Source organism: Pinus tabuliformis, chromosome 6, assembly GCF_031772625.1.
Source record: "Pinus tabuliformis cultivar Carrire ecotype Pingquan chromosome 6, CPIR1, whole genome shotgun sequence".
NCBI lineage: Eukaryota > Viridiplantae > Streptophyta > Pinopsida > Pinales > Pinaceae > Pinus > Pinus tabuliformis.
In genome coordinates, this window is record NC_142292.1 from 1255367270 (window position 1) to 1255392554 (window position 25285).

Genomic DNA, 25285 nt, shown 5'->3' on the forward strand with positions numbered 1-25285 from the left:
TTTAACTCTACTTCTATTTTCTCATCATCTTTCTTGTACCCAGATTCCACACCCCACGGGGAATTGTAATAAGTGATACTAGTAATTATGAGTTTTGATTCTGTAACAAGCCTAGGATGTTGGAACTCAATTAGCAAATGAATACACCTTGGAGTGTTTAGGGGCTAGGTCTTCATAAATGTAATTTTGATATTTGTACTTATTCAAGAAAAGAGACTTTATTTTGATATTATTTGTCAATGAGTTTCTTGCTCATTGAAAATAGGTCAAGCACATTTTGAAATGCTTCTAGAGAGTCAAAGTCAAAAGGTAATTATGATAAGACCCTTTAAGGGCATGCTACATCATGTATGACATCATACAAGGTCAGGGGAACACCTCCAAGCATGGTCAAATCCTCTCCTAGCAGCAACAAAATCTACAAGTAGCAAAATGATAGGTAAAATTGAATTATAGAGCAAAACTGTAAGTCGGCTTCAAGGACAGTCATGTCGGCTGGAAAAGGAGGGACAGACCTCTATTTATAGAGGTTGTCCACTCCTCAAAAGGACATCAATCTAACTCTAAAATCCGCATACACTAGAAGGGTAAAAATGACAAAGATAAGGGCAGAAAAAGGGTAACAAGGACAGCGAAGTCAAGAAGACAAAACAGCGAAGGACGAGGTCATTTCTAAAGCTGTTACAGTCACACGTGCAAAGGAATAAGGGATGAGTCTATGGCCAGATCAGCAATGAAATTGCAAATATATATTCTTTAAGGTTTGGGCTAGTAACTAGGCCTACAAAGGCCTCCTACTCCAGCGTTGAAGGTAACCTCACAAATGAAGGAAGGAGAGACAAAACCGAGGAAGATAGGACTGCTTCTAGGGCTAGAAACAGTGACACGTGCGAGGTGCAGGAAGGGTTTGGCAGCAATTTAAGGCAGTAGCATGAATATCCTCATTCAGATGTATACCTAGGCCTACAAGGTATCCAAAGAAAAATGAAGAAGCCTCTATCTATAAAGAAGTAAAGAAGCCCTAATATTCAAGGGTTTCCTAACCTAGAAGACAAAAGTGATGTAAGACAAATTTTGTGCTCTTGTTATTTTGTTTTGGTAGCAGTTTGATGAAGCACACACATATGCACTAATAAAAAGAAGAAGTATAAGCTAATAAGAAAAGTAAAGACTTCACAAATTGTTATCAAGTCACTGAGAATCATCACAACACTACTTTGCCCTAGATTCTCTAACATGGTATCAGAGCTAAGGTGACACATCAAGGAAAGGGCAACTCAAGAACACTCATCAAGGAGAAGCATCTACAAAGTTGAAGCATCAAGCCTAGAAGTCTCAATCACTTCAAGGTAAAGAAGGACCTACAATCCATCATTCACCAAGGAGTTCTACAAACCTAAAGGAAGAGCCTTACATAAAGGCACCTACAAAGAAGAGCATATTGGAGCAAGCTACAAGCAAATCTCATCATCAAGCAAGAAGGCAACTTGAAGAGCATAAAGATCCAAGGAAGACAAGCCACCAAGCCTTCAAGGAGGAAGCAATTCCATTACATCTCAAAATATATCAAGTAAGTACATGTCCCCTTCTGAATATACATCAATGTCTTTTTGCAAGGAAAGCAATAAATTGGTAGGGACCAATAACTTTCTTTCATGGAAGAAAAGGACTGATCTATTTCTCAAGGAGAATGAACTCCTAGAAATTGTCAAAGGGAATATCAATATCCCTGCTAAGGAGGAGACTCAAGCCTTAGCCAAGTACAATAAGGATGAGACAAGAGCTCAAAGGATTCTGATAGAACCAATCAAAGACTCTCTCATTCCCTATGTCTCCAAGTTTGAGACATCGAAAGAAATTCATGATAAGGTAGTAGAGCTATTCTCGGTATCCACAACCGGAGAAGTAATATCCTTGAGGAATGAATTATACAAGATGAAGATAAAAAAGGAAGGAATAGCTCCCTACTTCATGAAAATCTCTAAAATGAGAGATCAACTTCAAGAGCTTGGGGTAGTCATGTCTGGCAGAGAGATGACAACTGTTGTACTCAATGCTCTACCTGAGGAGTGTGGAAACTTCACATCTAGCATTTATGCCAAGAAGGAAGCAACCACTCTCAGTGAAATGTGGTCTCTATGCGGAACAGAGGAAACCAGACTTAAGGCAAAAGAAGATGTGGGATCAAAGAGCAAGCATTTGCTACCATGGCCAAAAGAAAGGGTAAATTTGGCAAGCTTGATCCACGAAGAACAAACAACAAAGACATGTCCAAAATCCAATGTTTTGGATGCCAAGAATATGGACACTACAAAAGGAATTGTCCTAAGCTTAAGAAGGACAACAATAACAAAATGAAGAGGGACAACAATAACAAGCAGGAAAACTGACCATGCGCTCTTCTTGGGTTGCGGATTCTAACTCTGAACCTGCATACTCCCACTTGAACTCTACTCTCTCTCAGTCTGTGGAACCTACTTCCCTTGATCTATAGGCTTGCCCGTCAACCGATATAGACCATGCTCCCTAACTTCAATGACTGCTCCAGCAGAGTTAGAGCCTTTGGGCCTGAGCATCGCTTTCCCATTCACCTTGGTCACTGAGATAGACAACACATTGTACTTGAGCTCTGGTACCCACAGTACATCTTGAACTTGTAACAGCCCACCTAACTGCATCCTGCATGGCACAACACCTGACCCTCTGAGAGCTTTTTAACTCTTGTCACCAACCTCCATGTGCAACTTTGAGTCCCATTCAGCTAGAATCTCAAAAACTTCATGTGAACCTGTGATATGCTTCTTGTATTGAGTCAGGAACTTTATTCGCTATATACTTAGTAAGTATTACTGCAAATTGTTTGTAAAATTGTTCACAAGCAAACTGTTTATTGAAATGTCCCTTGGAGAAATTTAAGTGATGCTGGCTTATTTAGGAATTAATTCGATAGGGACATTGCCGTGTTCCTTAAAACCATCAATATATATATATATGGGATATTACACAAACCCTGGATTGTCAACACCCTCATCTTGAAGGTAGAACCACTGCTCTTGCTTGTTCATTAGACAATCAAGATTCAAGATATCTTGGTGTAATGCCATATTTGCTTCTGCCTGGGAAACCCCTTCCAACAGACAATAATAATCATCCAACATTGTGGCTGCCGCCTGTAATGCATTCTCACCTCCAGCTATATTTTATGTTATATTCTAGCAGGGTTTTCATAGAGCTACATTAATATCAAAGGGAGGTTGCTTTTGAGATATAAGAGTATGCCAAGAAGGTCTATGGAAAGGTGTAAAGTGAAAAAGAAACTCTTTCCTCCTAACAAGCAAGGGGTTCCCTTTCTTCCATTTTATAAGGATCAGGTTGAACTCATAAGTCATTTGCGCCATTCTGTCAAACAATTTCCGATGACATACACATCACAAATAGCTTGGAAGATAATTAATTAAGATTTCTTCAACCCTTAGATGTTTGAGTATTATTCTAAGCTAGCTTGGTAACTAATAAACCAGCTTGAGAACTTTTAGGACATGAAGACAGAAATTTAAAAGTAATCATATTTTGAGACCTACTGTGCTGAGATTAAATAACAAGGTGCAAAGCTTATAATGAGGCATTGCATAGAAATCAGTTTATATTATTATTCCAATGCTTAAAATGTACAATTATTACCCACAATTTCTGAGAACGTTATGTTCACTTCAAGGAAATGTCAACTTACAGTTATATGACTGATCACGAAATGCATATCTCTGCTTCACTCGCAGGGTCATAATCTCATCCAATGTGAAATCAACTGCGTGTCACACACAATAGAGTAAGCATTAAAACCTGTAAATTAAAATACAAATCCAAATCACAAAACCACAAACCCTATATAATTGTTTTTTCCACATTCAAATATTTTGCGTGAAGTTGCTAGTACTAATGTCACTCGAGGAAAATGTACTAGAGGCTGGGAAATTATACTCTCTAGGAACATAATGGTTTCTGTGTTGTGTGCGTCCTTTCAGCCAAAAAAACAACAAATGATACCATCTCAAATAAAACAAAAAAGAAGCAAGAGATCTCTAACTATGAAAAGGGAAAAAGAAACATCTTGTGTGTGAGTACACCAACAGAAGGTTATAGAATTTTGAAACAGTTATAAAGAGACTCAGGAACTACAACCATGTGTATGACACAAAAAGGCACCCATATATCATAATGAATGAGCTACGAGATTGGATTCAGTGCAAAAATTGTTAACAAGGGAGTTCCAGAAGGCAACATACGAGGGGATGATGCACAAAAAGAAAGGATGGATCTAGAAGTTGAGCCAAACAAAAATTAAACTGCTAATCTAACGAATTTAGAAATGTTACCTCTAAAAACCTTTGTAGGAGGGAAATGACAAAATATTAATGATAAAGAAACACTAAATAGAAGTTTACAAGGTTAAATAGGTTATCTTATATATCATTTTTTAAGTGAGCCTACAAGAACATACCAGTGAACCATCCAGTGACATTTGCGCCCTGAACTTCATAGGTTCTTCTGCGATCAGAGAATTCCTTGTGTTTATGAACATCAGTTGTGTCATCTAATGTAACATCATGAAAGCATATGAGGGCACCATCTTTGGTAGCAAGAATATCAGTTTCTATGAAGTCTGCACCTTCTTCAATAGCTCTCTGGAGAAATCCACAAGTTAATTTGGATCTGTGAAACAACCTTAAACTACATAACATTGATAGAACTGCTGCAACAAGATCTCTGCTTTTGGTAAAAATTCTTATAATTGATCTAGGATGCAAGAAATAGAGGGTATTTATATGCATCAGATGATAAGAGACTGCCAAGTAAACTTCAAAATAAGGTACGGAACAGCCACAAGTAATGCAACATCGTAACCACCTAGCCAATCAGTGACATTTTGGCTTTTATCATATTGCTCTCTAACATAATATTTAAAAAACAAAAACTGAATTTCTCAGGTGATAACGCTGCATGAGTTACAGAAAGTTGTCTAGTAAATATAATCAGGCAGGGTCATCATGGAATTCAGCATCACTATCCAATGGACTAGCCCAAAGTCCCAAGGAGTACGACTGATGCATAGGTAGCACCCACATGTCTAAAGTCTAGAACAATGTTAATGATTATGAATTTCAAATAACCACTTAGCTTAAGCCCAGAAAGTGACCAATCAAAAGTGTATGCACCCACAAAGCCAATTTGAATTTTCTGCACTAAATCCCCTACGGTTAAAGGATGTATGTTTGACTTCTAACATGTGCAACAGGAATATCACATGTCATAGAATTGGAATATAAGTATTAGCATGGTTACTAGACCCTTCCAAGTCTGAGTTGACTCTCAAGTTTGACTCTAATCTTTGAGGAAACCAAGTGGAGTCAGCTCTTCCTAGTCTAGCTTAGTCCTTGGATATACTCACATGACAGCTAACTACTGCTTGCAATCTTGGGAATATCTTTGGAATCCTCCACTAAAATAGTCATAATAGCTTATGTTAAGTTAAACACATATTCTGGATGGACTTCACTGACAACAGAAAAGAAAATGTGAAACATTTCAAAAATTGACTTGTCACATATAAGATTCAACATTATGACCCAAGATCTAGTCATAGCAAAATTTTGTAAGATGGCCATCCTTCCTCTGAATAAGAGACTAGTTATGTATTCCAACCAGCAAAAGATTGTAAGTTGTAACAATTAAACAAAAGATTTCCTTCAGCACATCATCATTATAAGCAACCTTTGGTCTTGTGATCCAAATGATTTTGCCAAGGAAGGTGCTACCAAAAGTGTCACTTCATTATCCTCGTGTCTCACAAGTTTTGGGCCAATTAAAGCATTCATTGCATGTTGCATTACATCCAACATTGTTTGCAAAGATAACTAATATAACTCATCCAAGTAGCTTTCCAACTATGCAAGAGTGTAAGCACTAACAAGAGCATTTTTGGAGCAAGGGAGTTGTTGTAGCTTATTCCCTAACTCAAACAAGTGTTGCTTTAGCATGTTTGCTATTTTCACTTCCTTAACATGACTAGGAATCACATACACTCGCCGTTACTGAATTCTCAAATTTTTAATCATCCAAAATTTGAATTCTCACAAAAATCATTGGTCTACATATTATGTGGTTAAGGTTTTTGTTGTATAATAGTGGTTAGGATTTGATAGAGCCAAATTGTTAGGCATGCTAAGTTTTCAGTTTAATGAGGGAATTGTTACCCACCACCTATGGGTAGTTGATATGGGAGAAAAAAAAATCTTCTAGATGGTCCTCAGCGGGCAGCCAACAACCCCTTGCAGCGACCAAATAAGCTCAATGTGCCATTGTCTCCGCCACCTGAGCCAACCATGTGGTCCCTCGCCCACTTGTTATGATTGTATCTTTTAAGGTGGGCCTCCCGACCTTAAAGGTATGGCTTCTCATTGGTATAGTTGAGTAATTTTCATTACTTGTCATGGGCACTTTTGGGCATGGATCGCTGGGGTGATTCGGCAAAAAGAGCGGAATAGGTCTGTATTCTTGTCTCCACTGTCTGACTTCGTGGTTACCCTTGTATCTTAGTCCCGTGGGATCTCCTTTATTGGCCATTAGCTTTAGGGTTGGCACTACACGGAAAATCCTGATTTTGGTTGCATGGTCCCGTTTCTCGACACCATCTATGTCACACCCTTTCCACTCATTTTAACCCCATTCATCTCTTTCCCCATTTGGGTCCACATGTGTCCATTAGGTCCACATAGGGTTAGCCTCCCCTTGTCCACGCCTTGGGTCGGACCTGGAACGATGCCTCGGAGGTTGATGCAGCTAAAAAGAAAAGAAAAAGTTTAATTTGGCCACTCTCAACAGGAAATGTACCACAAGATGCAAAAGATGGCCAGGACATACAAATTTAGCACGTGGGCAAAAGCCAAACATGAGCTCTACCCCTTATCCATGGTCATCATCCTAGTTCCTATAGGCCTTAGATGAACCCCCTCTATCATTAAGGAACCCATGATTGTCCCAACCCCTGGTGGGCGATGAATTGCCACACCTTAAGGGGCTATCCACTACTACATATTACACATCATGCTCTCATCCCCTATAGCCTTGAGAAGTTATGGAGAAAAATCAATCAAAGGCAAAAGGCATATGAAGAAGGCTGGAAAAACAAAGGTCGAGGTAACTCATGTACCACTATTTTCTCCCTCCTACACTCATATACCCAGGTGTGGGCTTCCCTTATTATAGCTACCCTTGCACCTTGACATGTGGACTGGATGATTCACCTGATCCCCACTCCATTCCATTATTATATCATTTGCCACCTACCACTTGAGGGATGTGCCATGGACATGTCACCCCCTTTAGAGATTGGAACCACCTAATAGGGTCCTTGGATACCCCCCTATTGAACTTGGAGACACTTGTACATGCCAAAACCCACTATGGAAGGGCATGCCACCATGAAGTGCCCCATTGATCCTATGACTTTTAAGCTTTATTACTTAATTATTCTAATGACTTGTTGTATTGGAGGGCAAGGGGACGCATTGGACCTTATGCACGATTGCAGTTGGGTCTTCATTTGGGGCTTGGTCTCCTTATATGAGTTCTAGCCCTCCAGAGAGCCACATTGGATTTTGTAAGGTGAGCGATGAGAGCCATGGACCTCCACCATACCAGATATTACTTCATTGATCCCCAACGACACTCATCGATTATTCGTGTTCCACCTTTGGGATGAGGATGATGCACTTGGTTCACCATGTCCAGCCAGCTCCACAGTTGCACCATACACTTGGCAAATGTTCCAAGGTCTAGAGGATGTCTCCCGCTGCAAAGGGAGGGCTTATGTCATTACTCCAGCCCTTACAGATGGTCTATAAGCATATTCGACCCATTTGGAAACCCAGGAGGACGTCCTTGTGCCCCCCCTACACCACTTGGGAGCACAATAGGTCCCTGCTTGGAAAGCAAGGGGCCAACCCCTTGTCCACTATGTTTGGAGTCCAGTTCTTCATCATGGCACCCCTTGGACTTCTTTAGACCTCCTCAAAGGCCCAACGACTAACTTTGTTCATCATTCGACCCTCTTAAGAGGCTTTTTATAATGTTATTGAGCTATTTGGTGGGCTACCAAAAGTATTGTTATTATGCACATTATTTTATTTTAGGGGCTCAATTAGGACAATTTAGCTAAATCGAATTCATTAGAGTGTTTAAATACAAGTGAGATGATTCATTTTGATCATCATCACTTGGATTGGGTTCTTGTCTCTTGTGATATTTTCACTATCCCTTTGGAGGAGGATTTTGGATGTAATGGATGAATTTTGATGTTTGGATATCTCTCTCTTGTCTTGCAACTTCACTATTGGCATAATTTTGGTGATTGGGTATACTCTTTGCACATGTAAGTAATCTTTTCATGACTATTCTTGTTATTTATACATTGATGTTGTTGGGATTTTCGCTATACTAGATCTGAAATTTATTGCTTTTCTTATGCAAAATTGTGGAAATTTGGCCTTTTGTAGAATTGCATCATCTTTGTATCATGTGTGAATGTTCCTGGAGATTGTTTCTATTAAACATATCTTGATAAGTCATCAATTCTTGCAAATTGAAGAATAAATTCTTCTAGCAGCTGCTCTCATGCCCTAATTGACATGCGAAGTTGTTTAGGAGGCTCCTTGATTGGGTGTAGTTCCTCTAAATCAAAAATTTCATCTTGACTCCATCTTCCCTGAAGGACTAGGCATTGATCCTTCCATAGGTGATCATTTTCAAAGAGAATTCCTCTCACGTTCCCCTCTTTTTCTAGGTCTTGCCTCCATAGGTCACCTAGGGCATCACTTTTCAAATGATTTAGTCATCAAAAGAATTCGATCTCTTGCCGACAATTGTGTTGGTGTGTCCTCAAGAAGCCGTCCAAATTTCATGAGATTCTGATGGTGGGATCTTGAGATATTTCACCCTAGCTTGATGATCAATTCTTGCCCTCGGTCCCCCATTGGCTAGTAACCTCATTGGGATCATAGCACTAAATCATCAAAGCAAGATTCTTTCTTTGATCCTCTTCCTTTCCCCAATTAGGTCAAGTACATCCTTAATTGATCAACTCCAATTCCTTGACCTAATTTCGGGTCCACTTGGCCCTTGGTGGTCCCACAACTTGTTGACTCTAATTCCACAAAGATCACTTAGAAGCCAACCATTCATAAAGCCTTTTGAGACTAAGGGTTTCCTTAACAAAGCATACCCCTAAACCCTATCCTCAAAACCCCTCTTAGCCTTTCCTAGAGAGCCCATCACCTTGCTTCTAAAGCAAGCAACCCATTTAATTGACTGTGTCTTGCGAATAGGCTTAGGAATCACTTCCTTATCTTATCATTGCTTGTATCTATTCTAGTGATTCCTCACATACCGAGACTCCTCCCATCGGTAAAAGTCTGTAAAGAGCAGGGAGCCTTCGCTGAGGTGATAGTGGGTTATTGCTCCATTGTTACCTTGACCCAGTAGTTGCTCTATAGGATCCCCCCCTAGGACCCCCGCTAGTTTGAGCGGTAACATTTTTGGCACTGTTGCTAGGGACACGAGACGTGTGTCTTGTTCCTCATACGACATTAGTGACATGTCAATTTGGCAACTCCATTGGAAGAACGAAGCCCTAGTTCTTCATTGAACCTCAAAAGTCAATGCTTGTAGGGTGAAGCAAGCATTTGTTAAGGCAATTTTAGTTCACCCTAGCGACTCCCGTGATATCAATATATAAAGATCAATGGCTTTTAAAAGGCTTCATGAGTGGTTTCCTGCTTTGGATATCACATGGATTCCAGGATACCCAAATGGCCTAGATTGAAAGTTCATGCAAAATATGTCACAATTTGAGGGTGATCCATCCACAGCAATTGACCACATAGCAAAACTTATCAAGCATGCTTCTGAGGTTAATGTGGTTCATCTAGACAACCTCATCGAGTTATTTATTGCCTCTATTGAATACAAGCATTGAGGTTGGCTTGACTCGTGTGAGCCTGAAAGCATTTCATCTTTTATTGAGTTGATCAACAAATTCTTGAAGTATAAGGGACCGAAATTTCAATCTAATGAACTTGCTTGTGAGAGCCTAGAGGCAACCCTCCGAAGGGAAGGTCTCATTCGTCAAGATGAAGAGGTTGGATATAATCTTGAGGATCTAAGTGATGAGCAGGAAGATGAGTCCCCGTTGGGTCCACATGATGAAAAGGATGATTTTGAGGACACGTGTGTTGGGAAGGATGAGTCTATGGAAAGTGAAGTTGAGACTAACCTTACCTTTCTCAAGGATATTACTCCCGACGACTCCCCTTTTCAGAACCTTGAGGAAGGTGATCCCATTAGCCCATTGAAAGATGACATTGGAGATTACTTCCACATTGAAAAGGAGAAATGGGAAATTGTTGGTCCTCAATTTGATTGTGCTCACATTTATGACACTGACAAGGATGATGAGGTTGAGATTGGTTTTCCCTTTCTCTCAAGCATTGTTTATGATGACATACCCATCGATACCCTTGGGAAGGAGAATTATTATTCTCCCTTGCATAAAGAGGGGCAGTTGGAAGTAATCAATTTTCCTTTTAGGGGAGACCCAATCTTTGATACTAATAATGATGAAATCGTTAAGGCTCCTATCTATACTCCTTATGATTATATATTCAAATCACTTGAGCCTTTAGATTTTTATTTTGAGGAGGAAAAACCTATTGAATATAATACTTCACCTTCCCCATCGCCTTTCCCTCTTATTCATCATTTTGAGTCATCCATAAGTAATTCCCTCACCCCTTGTCATACGATCTCAAGTAACCATGAGCCCTTTTCCCCCTCTGAATATAGTGTCAAGGAAGAGCCCCTCATTGAATATACTTTATCTCCTTGGACACACCCTCAGGATTATGATCACTCCATGACCTCCCCTCTCTAATGTGACCATCACCTTCAGAAACCTATTTGTTACGCTACTTCCTTCCCTCACCCTTCATTCCCCTCCCATCATGACCTTATGGCCACCACAAAGCATAAAATTATGAACAATGATTGTGATAGGGAGTTCTTGAGAGTGATCATCCATTCAACCATTGTGTACTTAGAGGGAAAGCCCCATACTTCTAGATTGACTTATTTTCCTAGGGCTTTCTGTTACCTCAAATTGAGATCATATTTTCCCACCTCCCACCTGCTTCATCCTTTTTGTGATTAAGTCAACATTCACTTTGGGATTTGCTACATGTATAATCATATCGACAGGCATATGTATATTGATATTATGATATGTTGGTTTCACTGGCTTTATGATTACACTTAGTATTAACAGTGTACTATATGCATGTTAGGGTAGTTGCATTGCATGCTAATTTTTGCATTAGAATTAACATCATATGATATTATCATAATACATTAGCTGCATTTAGATTAAAATTACAATGAAAATAATTTCACATTCTGTTGATTTTTATGGCCTAATACAAAGTGCAGGTGATCATAAGACACCACAAAAACATGTTGCCCTGTGTGCTTGGTCTTTGATATGTTCAGGTGACAGGTCTGCGGTACCAAGAGATCGTTGGTGTTCTCATGACCTACCGTTCGAGTAGCTTTGTGCACTTTCCCGAGAGATCATGTCCCAGTTGGAGCCAGATATTACCCACCACCTATGGGTAGTGTATATAGGAGAAAAAAATTCTTCTAGATAGTCCTCAACCGGCAGCCAACAGCCACCAGATAGCTCGATGTGCCATTGTCTCTGCCACCTGAGCTAGCAATGTGGTCCTTCGCCCACTTGTTATGATTTTATATTTGAAGGTGGGCCTCCCGACCCTAAAGGTATGGCTTCTCGTTGGTATAGTTGAGTAATTTTCCTTACTTCTCATGGGCACTTTTGGGCATGGATTGGTGGGGGGATTCGGCGGAAAGAACCGGTTAGGTCTGTATTCTTGTCTCCACTGTTTGATTTTGTGGTTACCTTTGTATCCTAGTCACGTGGAATCTCCTTTACTAGCCATTAGCTATAATATTGGCACTACATGGAAAATCTTGATTTTGGTTGCGTGGTCCCGTTTCCTGACACCATCTATGTCGCTCTCTTTCCACTCATTTTAGCCCCATTCGTCTCTTTCCTTATGTGAATCCACATGTTTCCACTCGATCCACATAGGGTTAAGTCACCCCTTCCCCTTGCCACACCTTGGGTCGGGTCTGGAACGATGCCCCGAAGGTTGATGTAGCTAAAAAGAAAAGAAAAAACATAATTTGGCCACTCTCAACAGGAAATGTACCACAAGATGCAAAAGATGGTCGGGACATACAAATTTAGCACGTGGGCAAAAACCAAACGTGAGCTCTACCCCTTATCCATGGCCATCACCCTAGTTCCTATGGGCCCTAGATGAGCCCCCTCTATCATTAAGGAACCCATATCTTTCCCAACCCTTGGTGGGCGATGAACTACCCCACCTTAAGGGGGTATCCACTACTACATATTACACATCATATTCCCATCCCCTAGAGCCCCAAACAGTTATAGAGAAAAAACAATCAAAGGCAAAAGGCATATGAATAAGGGTGGAAAAACAAAGGCCGAGGTAACTCATTTACTACGATTTGCTCCCTCCTACTCTCATATACCCAGGTGTGGGCTTTCCTTATTATAGCTACCCTTGCACCTTGACATGTGGACTGGATGATTCCCCTGATCCCCACTCCATTCCATTATTATATCATTTGCCACCTACAACTTAAGGGATGTGCCATGGACATGTCACCCCCTTTAGAGGTTGGAACCACCTAATAGGGTCCTTGGTTAACCCCTTATTGAGCTTGGAAACACTTGTATATGCCAAAGCCACTATGGAAGGGCATGCCACCATGAAGTGCACCATTGATCCCATGACTTTTAAGTTTTATTACTTAATCATTCTAATGACTAGTTGTATTGGAGGGCAAGGGGACGCAATGGATCTTATGCAGGGTTGCAGGTGGGTCTTCATTTAGGGCTTGGTCTCCCTATACGGGATCCTAGCCCTCCAGTGGGCCACATTGGCATTTGTAGGGTGACCATTGAGAGCCATGGGCATCCACTAGAGTAGATATTACTTCATGGATCCCCAACAACACTCATTGATTGCTCGCGTTCCACCTTTGGGATGAGGATTATGCACTTGGTTCACCATGCCCAACCAACTCCACAGTTGCACCATATACTTGGCAGATGTTCCAGGGTCCAGAGGACATCTGCTGCTGCAAAGGGAGGCTTATGTCATTACTCCAGCCCTTACAGATCGTCTACAGGCATATTCGACCCATTTGGAGACCCATGAGGATGTCCTTGTGCCCCACCCTGCACCACTTGGGAGCACCACAGGTCCTTGCTTGGAAAACAAGGGGCCAACCCCTTGCCCACTATGTTTGGAGTCCAGTTCTTCATCATGGCACCCCTTGGACTTCATTAGGCCTCCTCAAAGGCCCAACGACTAACTTTGTTCATCATTCGACCCTCTTAAGAGGCTTCTTATTATGTTGTTGAGCTATTTGGTGGGCTTGTCACCAAAAATATTATGCACATTATTTTAGGAGCTCAATAGGCCAATTTAGCTAAAATCAAATTCATTAGAGTGTATAAATACAAGTGAGATGATTTGTTTCGATCATCATCACTTGGATTGGGTTTTTATCTCTTGTGCGATTTTCGCTATCCCTTGGGAGGAGGATTTTGGATGTAATGGATGAATTTTGATGTTTGGATATCTCTCTCTTGTCTTGGAGCTTCATTATTGGCCTAATTTTGGTGATTGGACATAGTCTTTGCACATGTAAGTAATCTTTTCATGTCTATTCTTGTTGTTTATCCATTGACATTGCTAGGATTTTCTATGAAAATTTCATCTATGGCAGTAACTGGAAATTATTTTCCTAATTGTTAATTTAATTTAACGATTTATTTGCACATATAAACAACGAATAATTCTCTACTGCAATTTTCACCATAAAAATACTGGAAACTGAGAGATTCTAGCACACACAAAATTTAACACAGTTAAATTGGACAATTGTCCCCAAAAAACCCAACTTGGGAAAACCAGTGCAACAGATGAGGGTTTTATTATTATTCTTTGGTGATTTGGGATAGCATTGGATGTGCTCTAAGCCTCAAATTTTGCAGAGAGGCTTGCGTACAGGTATTCCAAAGAACCCAGAAAGTGTTTTGGGAAATTCCACCCAGAAGTGATTTTATTAAAATAATTAATATTTTTAATGGGGTTCATAAGTCTAAACTTAGGAAAATTAAAATATTAATGGGTATTAATCTAATCAGGGGTGAAACTTCTAGAAAAAGACACGGATCAAGCAAAAACAATTTGAGCCTTTGATTAAGATGTAATCTAGGTTGCCCACGGGGCTTTGGATTGACGGTGAATGGGTGCACTGTTAAGGCACTCCTACCAAAAAAAAAAAAGATGTAATCTAGGTTGTTGGTTGTCCAACAAGAAGATATAAGAAGGGGCTTGAGGGTCATTTGGAAAACACACACACAGAGATTGAGGAAAATCGTTCTAAAGTGAGAAGTTCTCGGAAAGAAAAATCGATTGAGGGAATCTCTTGCAGTTGAGGGGCAGGAATAGCAGCTTCCAGAGAGAGAGATTCTCAGCCAGAGATACATCAGCCAAGAGAGGCAGTAAGTGATCCATAAGACTTGACACTGAGGCTGACGCAGGGTCAGGAGGGCCATGCAAAGACAAGGAGAGAATGTCGAAAATAAGAGCAAAGGTTCAGCTTCAGCAGCCAGAAGCCGGGGTGTGAGACCGGGAGGCTGAGAGCAATGACTCTGGGCTACTGATCGAATTCCCAGTTGGGTGACGCAGTGCCTAGAAGGGTTGACGCTGGGACAGCATAGAGGCAGCTCAGAGCTGGCGCAGTGCCTGCCAAGGGCACTTCATCCAGTAGCTGGAACAATCAGGACTTTTCTGAGTGATTGTGTAAGGTAAACTCACCAAGCTTCTATCAGTATTTCTCTCTGTAACTAAATAACCCTGTGCTGTATTCAGTGATGTATTCAGATTTTGCTACTGCTTAATAAGAATAAACCCTCATAATTGTTGCACCAGTTTTCTCGCATTGGGTTTTTTTGGGGACTATTTGTCCAAAATCACTGTGTGCTATGTGTTGTATTTTTCCTTCTTGCTCAGTATTTTGTTTCCGCATTTATGTAAGTTAAGTGAAGGTTGCAGATGTATTTACTTCGAAATTTACTGTAGAGGACAGTGAATAACTTGTATGCTAAGTCACCTGACACGGGGATTCGGGACACGTAGGATTCGGCATTCGTGGTGTCGGATTCGGGACACGCTGACCCCCCGGAACAGGACACGTTAGGACACGTTATATATTATTTTATTAAAAAAAATATATATATATAATATATATTTAAAAAAAATATATATATATATATATATTAACAATTAGATATTATCATATTTCTTACACAAATTTTAATTAATGATACAAATTTATTGATTTCAAACATAGATCTTCATCTATAGCTATTAGCATGCATAGTACATACAAAATTCAAATAAATGTTGGTACTGGTCACATAAATGATAAATCTATTAAAAATTTAAATCATGATTCATAATTCATAACTGAAAGACAACTTACAACTACAAGATAGTAAGATAAACACACTGACAACTGTAGTTTTCTCATTAAGTCATCAAATCAAAATGTGTTACATAGGTAGTGTTGGTGCAATGCCAATGGCAAATAGAAATAGAAAATATAAAACAACTACAGGTATACAAGCCTTAAGGCATCAATCAGCATCAGAATCAGCATCACTGTCCCCATCATCATGGTCCCCACTGCTCTCCTCTACATCCTCCTCCTCCCCTGTATCCATAGTCGCTAAGTCGCCTTTGCACTAGTATGGAGGCTGACCCCTCTAAGTCATCAAATCTAATAGGCTCTAGCACTGGATCATTGAGATCCATGTTGGCCAATGCCAACTCAACAATGGTGTCCAGACCCATATCATTAGGAACAGTGTTACTTGGGAGCGGGAGCAAAAGCGGGGTGCGGAAGCGAAAACGGGAGCGGGAGCGACATATTCAGAAGCTCTTGGTTTGGTGCTCTTGATTAAATACGAGTTCCATACCCTAATAGGCTAATACATGACAAAATTCAATGGAAACATTGCAATCCCCCAATCCTAAAATCCTGAAAAACTGATAAGTCTGCTGGATTTTGAATGAAATCTAAAATTCTACTTTCTCCATATGAAATCCAATGAGGCCAGAACCACTCTCAAACATCCTTAGTCATTTCATGGTAATGTTAAAAATTTAAGTAGAAGGATGAAAATGAAGATTAAGGAGAATGTCACTTTTACTTTAAGAATTTAACATTACCATGAATAGCATATCAATACTAGGGCCTAGACTTGATTATGAAGCTGCCAAAATGCTCTACTCCTTGCTGCAACAGCACAAATCACTTACCAAATGAAAATATTAATGAGCAAACACGCCCTTTTCATACCCGCGCTGAGCTTAGCGAGTCCTGGAAACCGGACACGTGTCCTAAAATCGTGACACGCCCCTGAAAATCGCGACACGCCCTCGGACACGACGTGTCCTGTGATTTGGACACGAATCCGGACCGAATCGTGTCGGATTCGCCGGATTCGGGATTCGCAGGGGGTTTAGGACGAATCCGGTTTCCTAGCTTGTATGATTTAATCAAGTAGGAGAAGTAACATTAGTTTGCTACAGTAGGGATTCCAACTTAGGAATTTTCACATGGTATCAGAGCTAGCGCAGGTGAGACAAGAAGAGTGGAACCAAAAACCCCAGCGCTGAGCAGAAGGGGAAATCGAAAAGTTGTAGGAGGCAGCAAGTCGAAACCCTAGAAGGTTTGCGCAGTTCTAACTGGAGGGTCAAAAATTCAATGTAGTCTCTCTCTGAGTGAGTTGACAGAGGGAAAGAGCTTCCAATTCGAATTCTTTTGTGGCAGAGGGAGCAGCGCTGAGCCTCAACATGAGGAGCAATTGGTGGACGCAGATTTTTCAGTAGGCAGCTTTGTCGGGCTGAAAAGACGTCAAAAGAAAGAAGCAGCAGAGCATAGTGAGGGAATACTTCCTCAGTGATTTCTTGCTGAGGAAATCAGCATTTCTCAATTGTTGAGCAGCAGAGGAGCAGCAGCTTACCAGCTCCACCAGGGAGTGCGTAAGTCAGCCTAGGAGTTACGCAGTAGGGAGAAAGAGGGAGTTATTCAACAATTTTCGGAGGATATGGCAACCAATGGCTTGAGGGATCAGGACAAGTTGGATGGGGCTTCCAACTATGCCATCTGGAAGGCTAGGATGACCTTCCTGCTAGATGAGCATGCCCTCAAGATGTACATTGATAATGTGGTGGTTGAACCTGTGGATGCAGATCCACTGAAAAAGTACAAGGTTGAGATGGCTAAGGCAAAGAGGATGATCCTGGATAGAGTCAAGGATCATGTGGTGTGCCATGTTGCTAGCAAAGGAACCGCTAAGGAGATGTGGGATGCCTTGGCCACACAATATCAGGGATCTTCCGAGCAGAGGAAGATGTACTTAGAGCAGAAGTTGAGATCTGCTTAGATGCAGAAGGGGGAGCGAGTGGATCCGTTCCTCATGAAACTGAAGTAGACTTGTGATGAGCTGTCAACTGCGGGACATACACCTCAAGACTCGGAGTTAGTGAGACTGGCTCTAAATTTTGTCTTAGATTATTGGTAGATCTTTGTCCAGAGCATCTTGGGCAGAGCAGCATTGCCAAATTGGGACGAGATATGGGCGGCTCTGAAACAAGAAGAGCTGAGGAGAGACTAGCTCAAGGCCAAACTTGACGGGAGTAGCAGGAGTAGTGGGTCGAAGCCCAAAGTAGAGGAGGAGGATAACGCAACTCTTGCATCGAAGGGGCAACAAAGGAAACAGAGACGAAAGAAGGACGTCTCCAAGGTAAAGTGCTTCAGATGTGGCGAGATGGGCCATTATGCATCCCAGTGTCCTTTGAAGAAAAAGGACAAGGATGAGAAGCATGATCCGAAGGTTGCAGTAGCAAAGATTAACAAGGAGTTCGCCATGACATCCGAAATACCTCCAGGAGGGAGGTGGGCTGATATAGAGCTGTATTCAAGAGGACTACAAATGGGCAAGATCCTTGAGGAGCCCACCTCTTGGATCGTCACCTTGCTACGGGAGCCCATGATCAATAGTAGAGGGATGGTGGAGTTTCAGTTGGTGCCATGGAGTGTTGATTCGACAGATGTAGTGGCTAGGAGAGTCAGCGACTCAGCAACGCAAAGCAGAGAGGCAGTAGTGCGAGGAGGCATAGTGCAGAGCTTCAGCAGCGCAATGGCTTCAGAGGCAGCATGGGACTAGCAGCAGTCAGGCTGTCAACACTAAGGTGTATCCACTGGATACTTGTCCAGTTTCGGGTGTTTCCAGTTGCTTCTATCAACAACTAAGTTGCAATGCAGATGTAGTGTTGGGAGGAAGGACCAGCAACAACACAGATGCAGAGGGAGTTGTAGTACAGATGTAGCATTGAGAGTGGCAGTGTCAAAGGCAACAGTATAGTGGCAGCAACAGCGCAGTGTTTGGTGGACAATACGTTAGACATCAATATCATAGAGACGATGCTTCAGAGTCAAAGCAGTATACAGAGAGGCAGTGTATTGCTAGAGCACACTCCTTGCTAAGAGGGAGTGTTGATTTGGGATAGCATCGGATGTGCTCTAAGCCTCAAATTTTGCAAGGAGGCTTGGGCACATGTATTCCAAAGACCCAGAAAGCGTTTTGGGAAATTCCACCCAAAAGTGATTTTATTAAATTAATTAATATTTTTAATGGGGTTCCTAAGTCTAAACTTAGGAAAATTAAAATATTAATGGGTATTAATCTAATCAGGGATGAAACTTCTAGAAAAAGACACTGATCAAGCCAAAACGATCTGAACCTTTGATTAAGATGTAATCTAGGCCGTTGGTTGTCCAACAGGAAGATATAAGAAGGCGCTTGAGGGTCATTTGGAAAACACACACACACAGATTGAGGAAAATCGATTTTCTAAACTGAGAAGTTCTTAGGAGGAAATATCGATTGAGGAAATCTCTTGCAGTTGAGGGGTAGGGATAGCAACTACCGGAGAGAGACATTCTCAGCCAGAGATACATCAGCAGAGAGAGACAGTAAGTGATCCAGAAGCCTTGACGTTGAGCCTTACGCATGGCCAGGAGGTCCACGCAGAAGTGATGCAGAGGCAAGGAGAGAAAGTCGAAAATCAGAGCAGAGGGTCAGTTTTAGCAGCCAGAAGCCGGGGTGTGAGTCCAGGAGGCTGAGAGAAATGACTCTGGGCTACTGATTGAATTCCCAGCTGGGTTAAGTAGTGCCTGAAAGGGTTGACGCTGGGATAGTGTAGAGGCAACGCAGAGCTAGCGCAGTGCCGGCCAGGGGCACTTCATCCAGCAGCCGGAATAGTCGAAACTTTTATCAGTGTTTGTGTGAGGTAAACTCACCAAGCTTCTGCCAGTATTTCTCTTTGTAACTGAATAACTCTGTGAGGTATTCAGTGACATATTCAGATTTTACTACTGCTTAATAAGAATATACCCTCAAAATTGTTTCACTAGTTTTCCCACATTGGGTTTTTCCGGGGACTATTTGTCGAAAAATCACTGTGTCCTATGTGTTGTATTTTTCCTTCTTGCTCAGTATTTTGTTTTCGTATATATGTAAATTAAGTGAAGGCCGCAAATATATTTACTTCGAAATTTACCGTAGAAGACACTAAATAACTTGTATGATTTAATCAAGTAGGAAAAGTATCATCAGTTTGCTGCAGTAGGGATTTCGGCTTGGGAATTTTCACATTCTTCAGCAGCAATTCTGAATACAATAATTTAGATGCACTACTAACAACCTAATCTGTGGAAAAATAATGGCAAAATTATTGTGATAATTTTCTCTCACCCCACAACTAATTTCTGCCCCCAACACTACCTCCCTAGCCACACATAGATCCTTCTGCGTCAACCTCTGCGCAGTGCTTGCGCAAAACCTCTAGGAATTTTGGCCTTCCTCTCACTGCCTCTCACAGAACTGAAATACTTCCTCCTGAAATGTTGTTGACCTCCTCTACCACCTGCTACTCACCCTCTGACTCTATCTTCTCTGTTGAGTCTCTACTACTGAGAAAATTGAATTTCCTAGGCAACTGAGTATCTGCACTAGTGTATTTTCCATCACCACATCGATCCCTTCTTATATCTTCCTGTTGTGACTCCAACGGCCAAGATTAAATCTTAATCAATGGCTCAAATCATTTCTGGATCGATCTGTGTGAGTTTCTAGATAATTCCCACCTCGACTTAATTAATTCTAATTAATTAACTAGTTTTCCTAAGTTTAGACGTAGGAAACATTAAAAAATTGGTTAATAGTCTAATTAAGTCATCTCTAGGTGGAATTTCTAGAAATGATTTATGGGTTTGGAGATCTCATATATTCTAGCCTCTCCACCAAATTTCGTGGCTAGAACACATCCAATGCTACAAAAGCTAACACTCCCTCTTAGCGAGGACTGTGTTCTTTCTAGTGCTACACATCCTGCCACAACACCATGTCTCTTTATCATCTCTTGTCTAGCCATACTGCCCACCAACCACTGCGCAACTCTGATGCTACATCTGTGTTGCTGCTGAAACTTCCATATTGTTGCCAACACTGCAACTCCCTCTCATTTGTTGTTGTTGCAACTGCAACTATTGCAACTGAAAAGCATCCAAAATAATTTGTCCCTGCTACTGAAACAGGTTTTCCACCATACCCATTTGTTCTCTGAAATAGACAAACTTAGCTCTCCCTAGAGATTTTGTGAGTATATCTGCAACCTGCTCTTCTGTGGGAACACACTGTAGCTAGACTACTCCAAGTTGTACACAATCTTTGATGAAATGACACCGAATATCTGTGTTTCGACTTGTCATGAAACACTGGATTCTCAGAGAACTTAATGCAATGTAATGTCCAAATGGTACAATTTGGGGTTTTCTTGAAATTCCAACTTAGAAATACTTCATAAATTTAAGTCGTCAATACCATAAACAATTTGCACAAATTAAACCACAAAATTTACGACAAAAACGGGAAATAGAATCTGCAATTGAATAATAGACAATATAAACATGCAGAAGATCTCAGCCTTATTTTATTAACATGTAAATAAGCTAGTACAAGAGCAGGAATATGGCTGAGATGATGGCCCCAAATAGATCTACAATAATGCCACAATTGACCTCCAAAACAAATTGAAAATCAATAAACTGCAACCTGTGAACCCTAAATGGATCCACCAAGGGAAGAGATGGGTGCTCGCCCACTCTCACTAAATCACCCGAGGGTTTCTGTCCTGGGGCTACTGCTAAAGTAGAGAACCAGGTTCTCAAAACCTCACCGCAAAGTTGCAAACACAATACACAAATACAAGATGTCTCCAATGACTTCCTCCTCTTTTAAAAATCTAATGAATAGATCGCCAAGCCTCTAGAAGCATCTTATTTTATTATTTTATTATTATTCTAGAAGCTCCTCCATTGACTTTATCTTAAGTGACCTTTTAATTTTATTTTATTTCACTTAAGTCACTTTTGGCCCATTTCCTCCAATTAATTATTTTTCCTTAATTAAATGACTAATTAAAGTCATTTTTAATCAAACAAAATGGAAAATCGCCCACCATACTCTCTCTGACCACCAGAAATCACTTCAGCATCCCATCCTATAGATCTTCTCATTCTAGTTCCAACGAGCTATTACACTAAGGTATTCTATCAAATATTCCTCTCGGAATGCCACCTTGAGCATAATTAAGTTATGCCCAATAATAACCCCGTTTTACAAGAATTATTATAAAGTCACAGAACCAAAAAAAGATGTGTGAAACTGCACATGATGATGAATATGCCAAGAGAATGCCATCGGAACCCATAAAAACTCCTCAAAACTCCATTGGGACCCCAGACGACATAAACCTACTCCACTGACCTGGCCATCCCCTGCCCTAGAAATCCACCCTGGCTTACTATGGAGAAAAATAAAAATGGGGACATTAAATGCAACTTTGATTATCACAGTAGACACTGGTCGCTTCCATCCTCTGCGTGAACAAACTTACTAGCATCGTTTGAATCCATATAGCTTCGCACGCGGTTGTGCTTGTTGTCATATACTCTACTTCTGCAAAGCTAAGTGCTACTAACTTATGCTTCCTGCTACACCAAGAAACCATCCATGATCAAATGCTGAAGCAGTACCCAGAGGTACTTTTCCTATCCATTGAACTGTCTACCCAATCTACATTTGTGAATCCACATACTCTGACATCATTCCCTCGGGTATATCTCAACCCATACTCGATTGTACCGTGCACATATCTCAAAATATGCCTCGTTGTTGCCCAATGTACCCTCTTCGACTCTACCATAAACTCATTGAGGGTATTGACTGGGAAGCAAATATCTGGCCTAGTGTTGACCAAATACATGAGAGAATCGATAAGTTGTCTATACAAGGTGGGGTCGACATCCTTGTCATTTGATGCATCTATCTTCTTCCAATTGGTGATCATGGGCGTAGACATGGGTCTACAATCTTGCATTCTAAATCTCTTCAAAATATCTATATTGTATCTTCCCTACCCAAGGAAGATCTCCCCGTCCTTCTGCCACACTTCCAATCCTAGGTAATAGTGCATCAAACCCAAATCTTTCATATCAAACTTTGCTACGAGGTTCTTCTTGCAGTCCTCTATGAGCCCTAATGATCCTGCCAAGAAGAGATCATCCACATAGAATACTAAGATGAGTGGCTCACCCTCTACCATCAAATAGTAAAGGTTGGGATATGCGTCACTCTTGACAAATCCCATCTGATACAATTAGTTGTCAATCCAACCATACCATGCCCTGGGTGTGAAAATTTCAGAACTGGATTCCTATTGCAGTAACTGGAATTAATTCTTCTAATTGTTATTTAATTTAACAATTTATTTGCTATGGAAAATACCAAATTAATCACACTACAACTTTCATAAATAAAATTGTGGAAATAAATAGTGCTGGAAACTGAGAAAATACTAGCATACACAATAAAAATGACACGTTATTTTTGGACAAAAGTCCCCGGAAAAACCCAACTTGGGAAAACCAGTGCAACAGCTGAGGGTTTTTATTATTAAGCAGTAGTGAAATCTGAGTATAATAATCTGGATGCCGAATCTGGCAATCCTACAGAGAAAAATAGTGGCAAAAATCTAGCGAGGAATTTTCCTCACCCCACAAGCAAATTCGACATTGAAGACTAGCCTTTGAAACCCTCTACGAATTGCCCTGTGTCAACCTCTGTGTGGGCTCTGTGTAGGGTCTAGTTCGTACAACCTGGATCTCAATCTGAGATGCTTCTTCTGTTTGCCACTAATTTTGGAAATGCTTCTCCTGGCCTCTGTAAAAAAATCTGCCACCAGAACAATGAAACAACTTCTCGAATCTGCAAATCAAACTGCCTTTAGAGGCTACTGCGCAGTGCCTGCATCAACCTCACTATGGCTCTTCTGCCTCTTTGCAAATGCACTAACTGGATCTAGAAATATTCCTCCAGCCTCACTGTCCCTCCCCCTCGCTGTCTCTGCTTCCTCACTGAAGCTCAAACTCTCCGGCAACTGACTATTGCTACTCAGGATCGAATTCTCCAAGTGACTGGTGTATTCTCCATCACCACATCGATCCCTTCTTATATCTTCTTGTTGGGACTCCAACGCCCAAGATTAAATCTCAATCAATGGCTCAGATCATTTTTGGATCGATCCGTGTGAGTTTCTAGACTATTCTCACCTTGACTTTATTAATTCTAATTAATTAACTAGTTTTCCTAAGTTTAGACTTAGGAAACATTAAAAAATAGGTTAATAATCTAATTAAGTCATTTCTAGGTGGAATTTCCATAAACAATTTCTGGGTTTTGGAGATGTCATGTATTCTAACCTCTCCACCAAATTTCGTGGCTAGAAAACATCCAATGGTACAGAAACAAACACTCCCTCTTAGCGAGAATTGTGTTCTCTCTAGTGTTGCAAATCCTACCACAACGCCCTGTCTCGGTGTCACCTCCTGTCACACTGCTGATGTCTGGCAGCTACTTCCCACCAACTACTGTGCAACTCTGATGCTATATTTGTGTTGTTGCTGACACTGCCATATTACTGCCAACTCTACATCTGCACTGCAACTACCTCTCATCTGTTGTTGCTGCAACTGCAACTACTACAACTGAGAAGCATCCAAAACACTAAATCATTTGTGTTCAGTATGATGCATCTACCTCCCGAGTCTCTGACTGCTACTAGTATCTGCACTGTCACTAAAGACTTCGCACTACTGCCAACCTTGCACTGAGCAACCTGCTCTATTGTTAACACTACACTCCACTCCTCAGTGTTTGACTGCTACTAGTTTGTGTTGATTTGGGGTAGCAACGGATGTGCTCTAACCACGAAATTTGGTGGAGAGGTTGGGGTACATGAGATCTCCAATACCCAAAAAGGGTTTGGGCAGATTCTAAACAGATCAAAAGATATTAAAATAATTAATATTTTAAATGGAGTCCCTAAGTCTAAACTTAGGGAAAACAAAACATTAATGTGTACTAATATGAATCTGTGTTAGAATGGTCCAAAAGACAAGGATCAAGCTAGATCTAATCTTAGCCATTGATTAGGGACTTAATCTCGACTGTTGATATGTCAACAGGAAAAGTATAAGAGTAGGCTTGAGGGTCACTTGGAGAACACACCAAAGTGATCAATCATTCTATTCTCTAGAGCGAGGTTTGCTAAGAGAGATAGAATCAGTGATCGGAGAGCAGCTGAGGGGCATTGAGTACAAAGAGACAGAAAGGCAGAGATAGTGTTGGGAGAGTAGCAGAGCAGCCGGAGAGACAGATGCAGGAGCAGCCAATGCTCACGCAAGGCCACGCAGAGGCAGCTAAGTGTTGCAGAGAGCACCAGAGTGGCCAACGTAACTGACGCAGAGGCTCAGAGAGCTGACGCAGGGCCTCCTGGGGTTGACGCAAGCCAAGATAGGTCGACGCAGGGCCAACGCTGGGCTAGGAGAGGTTGACGCAGTCCAGATTAGGCAGACGTTGGGG

The 25285-nt window shown here is 41.1% G+C and overlaps 1 protein-coding gene across 1 annotated transcript in view; it reads right to left on the reverse strand.

The window, feature by feature from the left end:
• Window positions 1–25285, reverse strand: part of LOC149263212 (glycerophosphodiester phosphodiesterase GDPD6-like) — a 251388-nt gene that overhangs the window by 150553 nt on the left and 75550 nt on the right. The window contains exons 4-5 of the mRNA XM_089386941.1: window positions 4499–4682; window positions 3731–3805 (exon numbers count right to left, since the gene is read on the reverse strand). Coding sequence (XP_089243067.1) covers window positions 3731–3805; window positions 4499–4682 — 259 coding nt within the window. The remainder of the gene's footprint in view (window positions 1–3730; window positions 3806–4498; window positions 4683–25285) is intronic.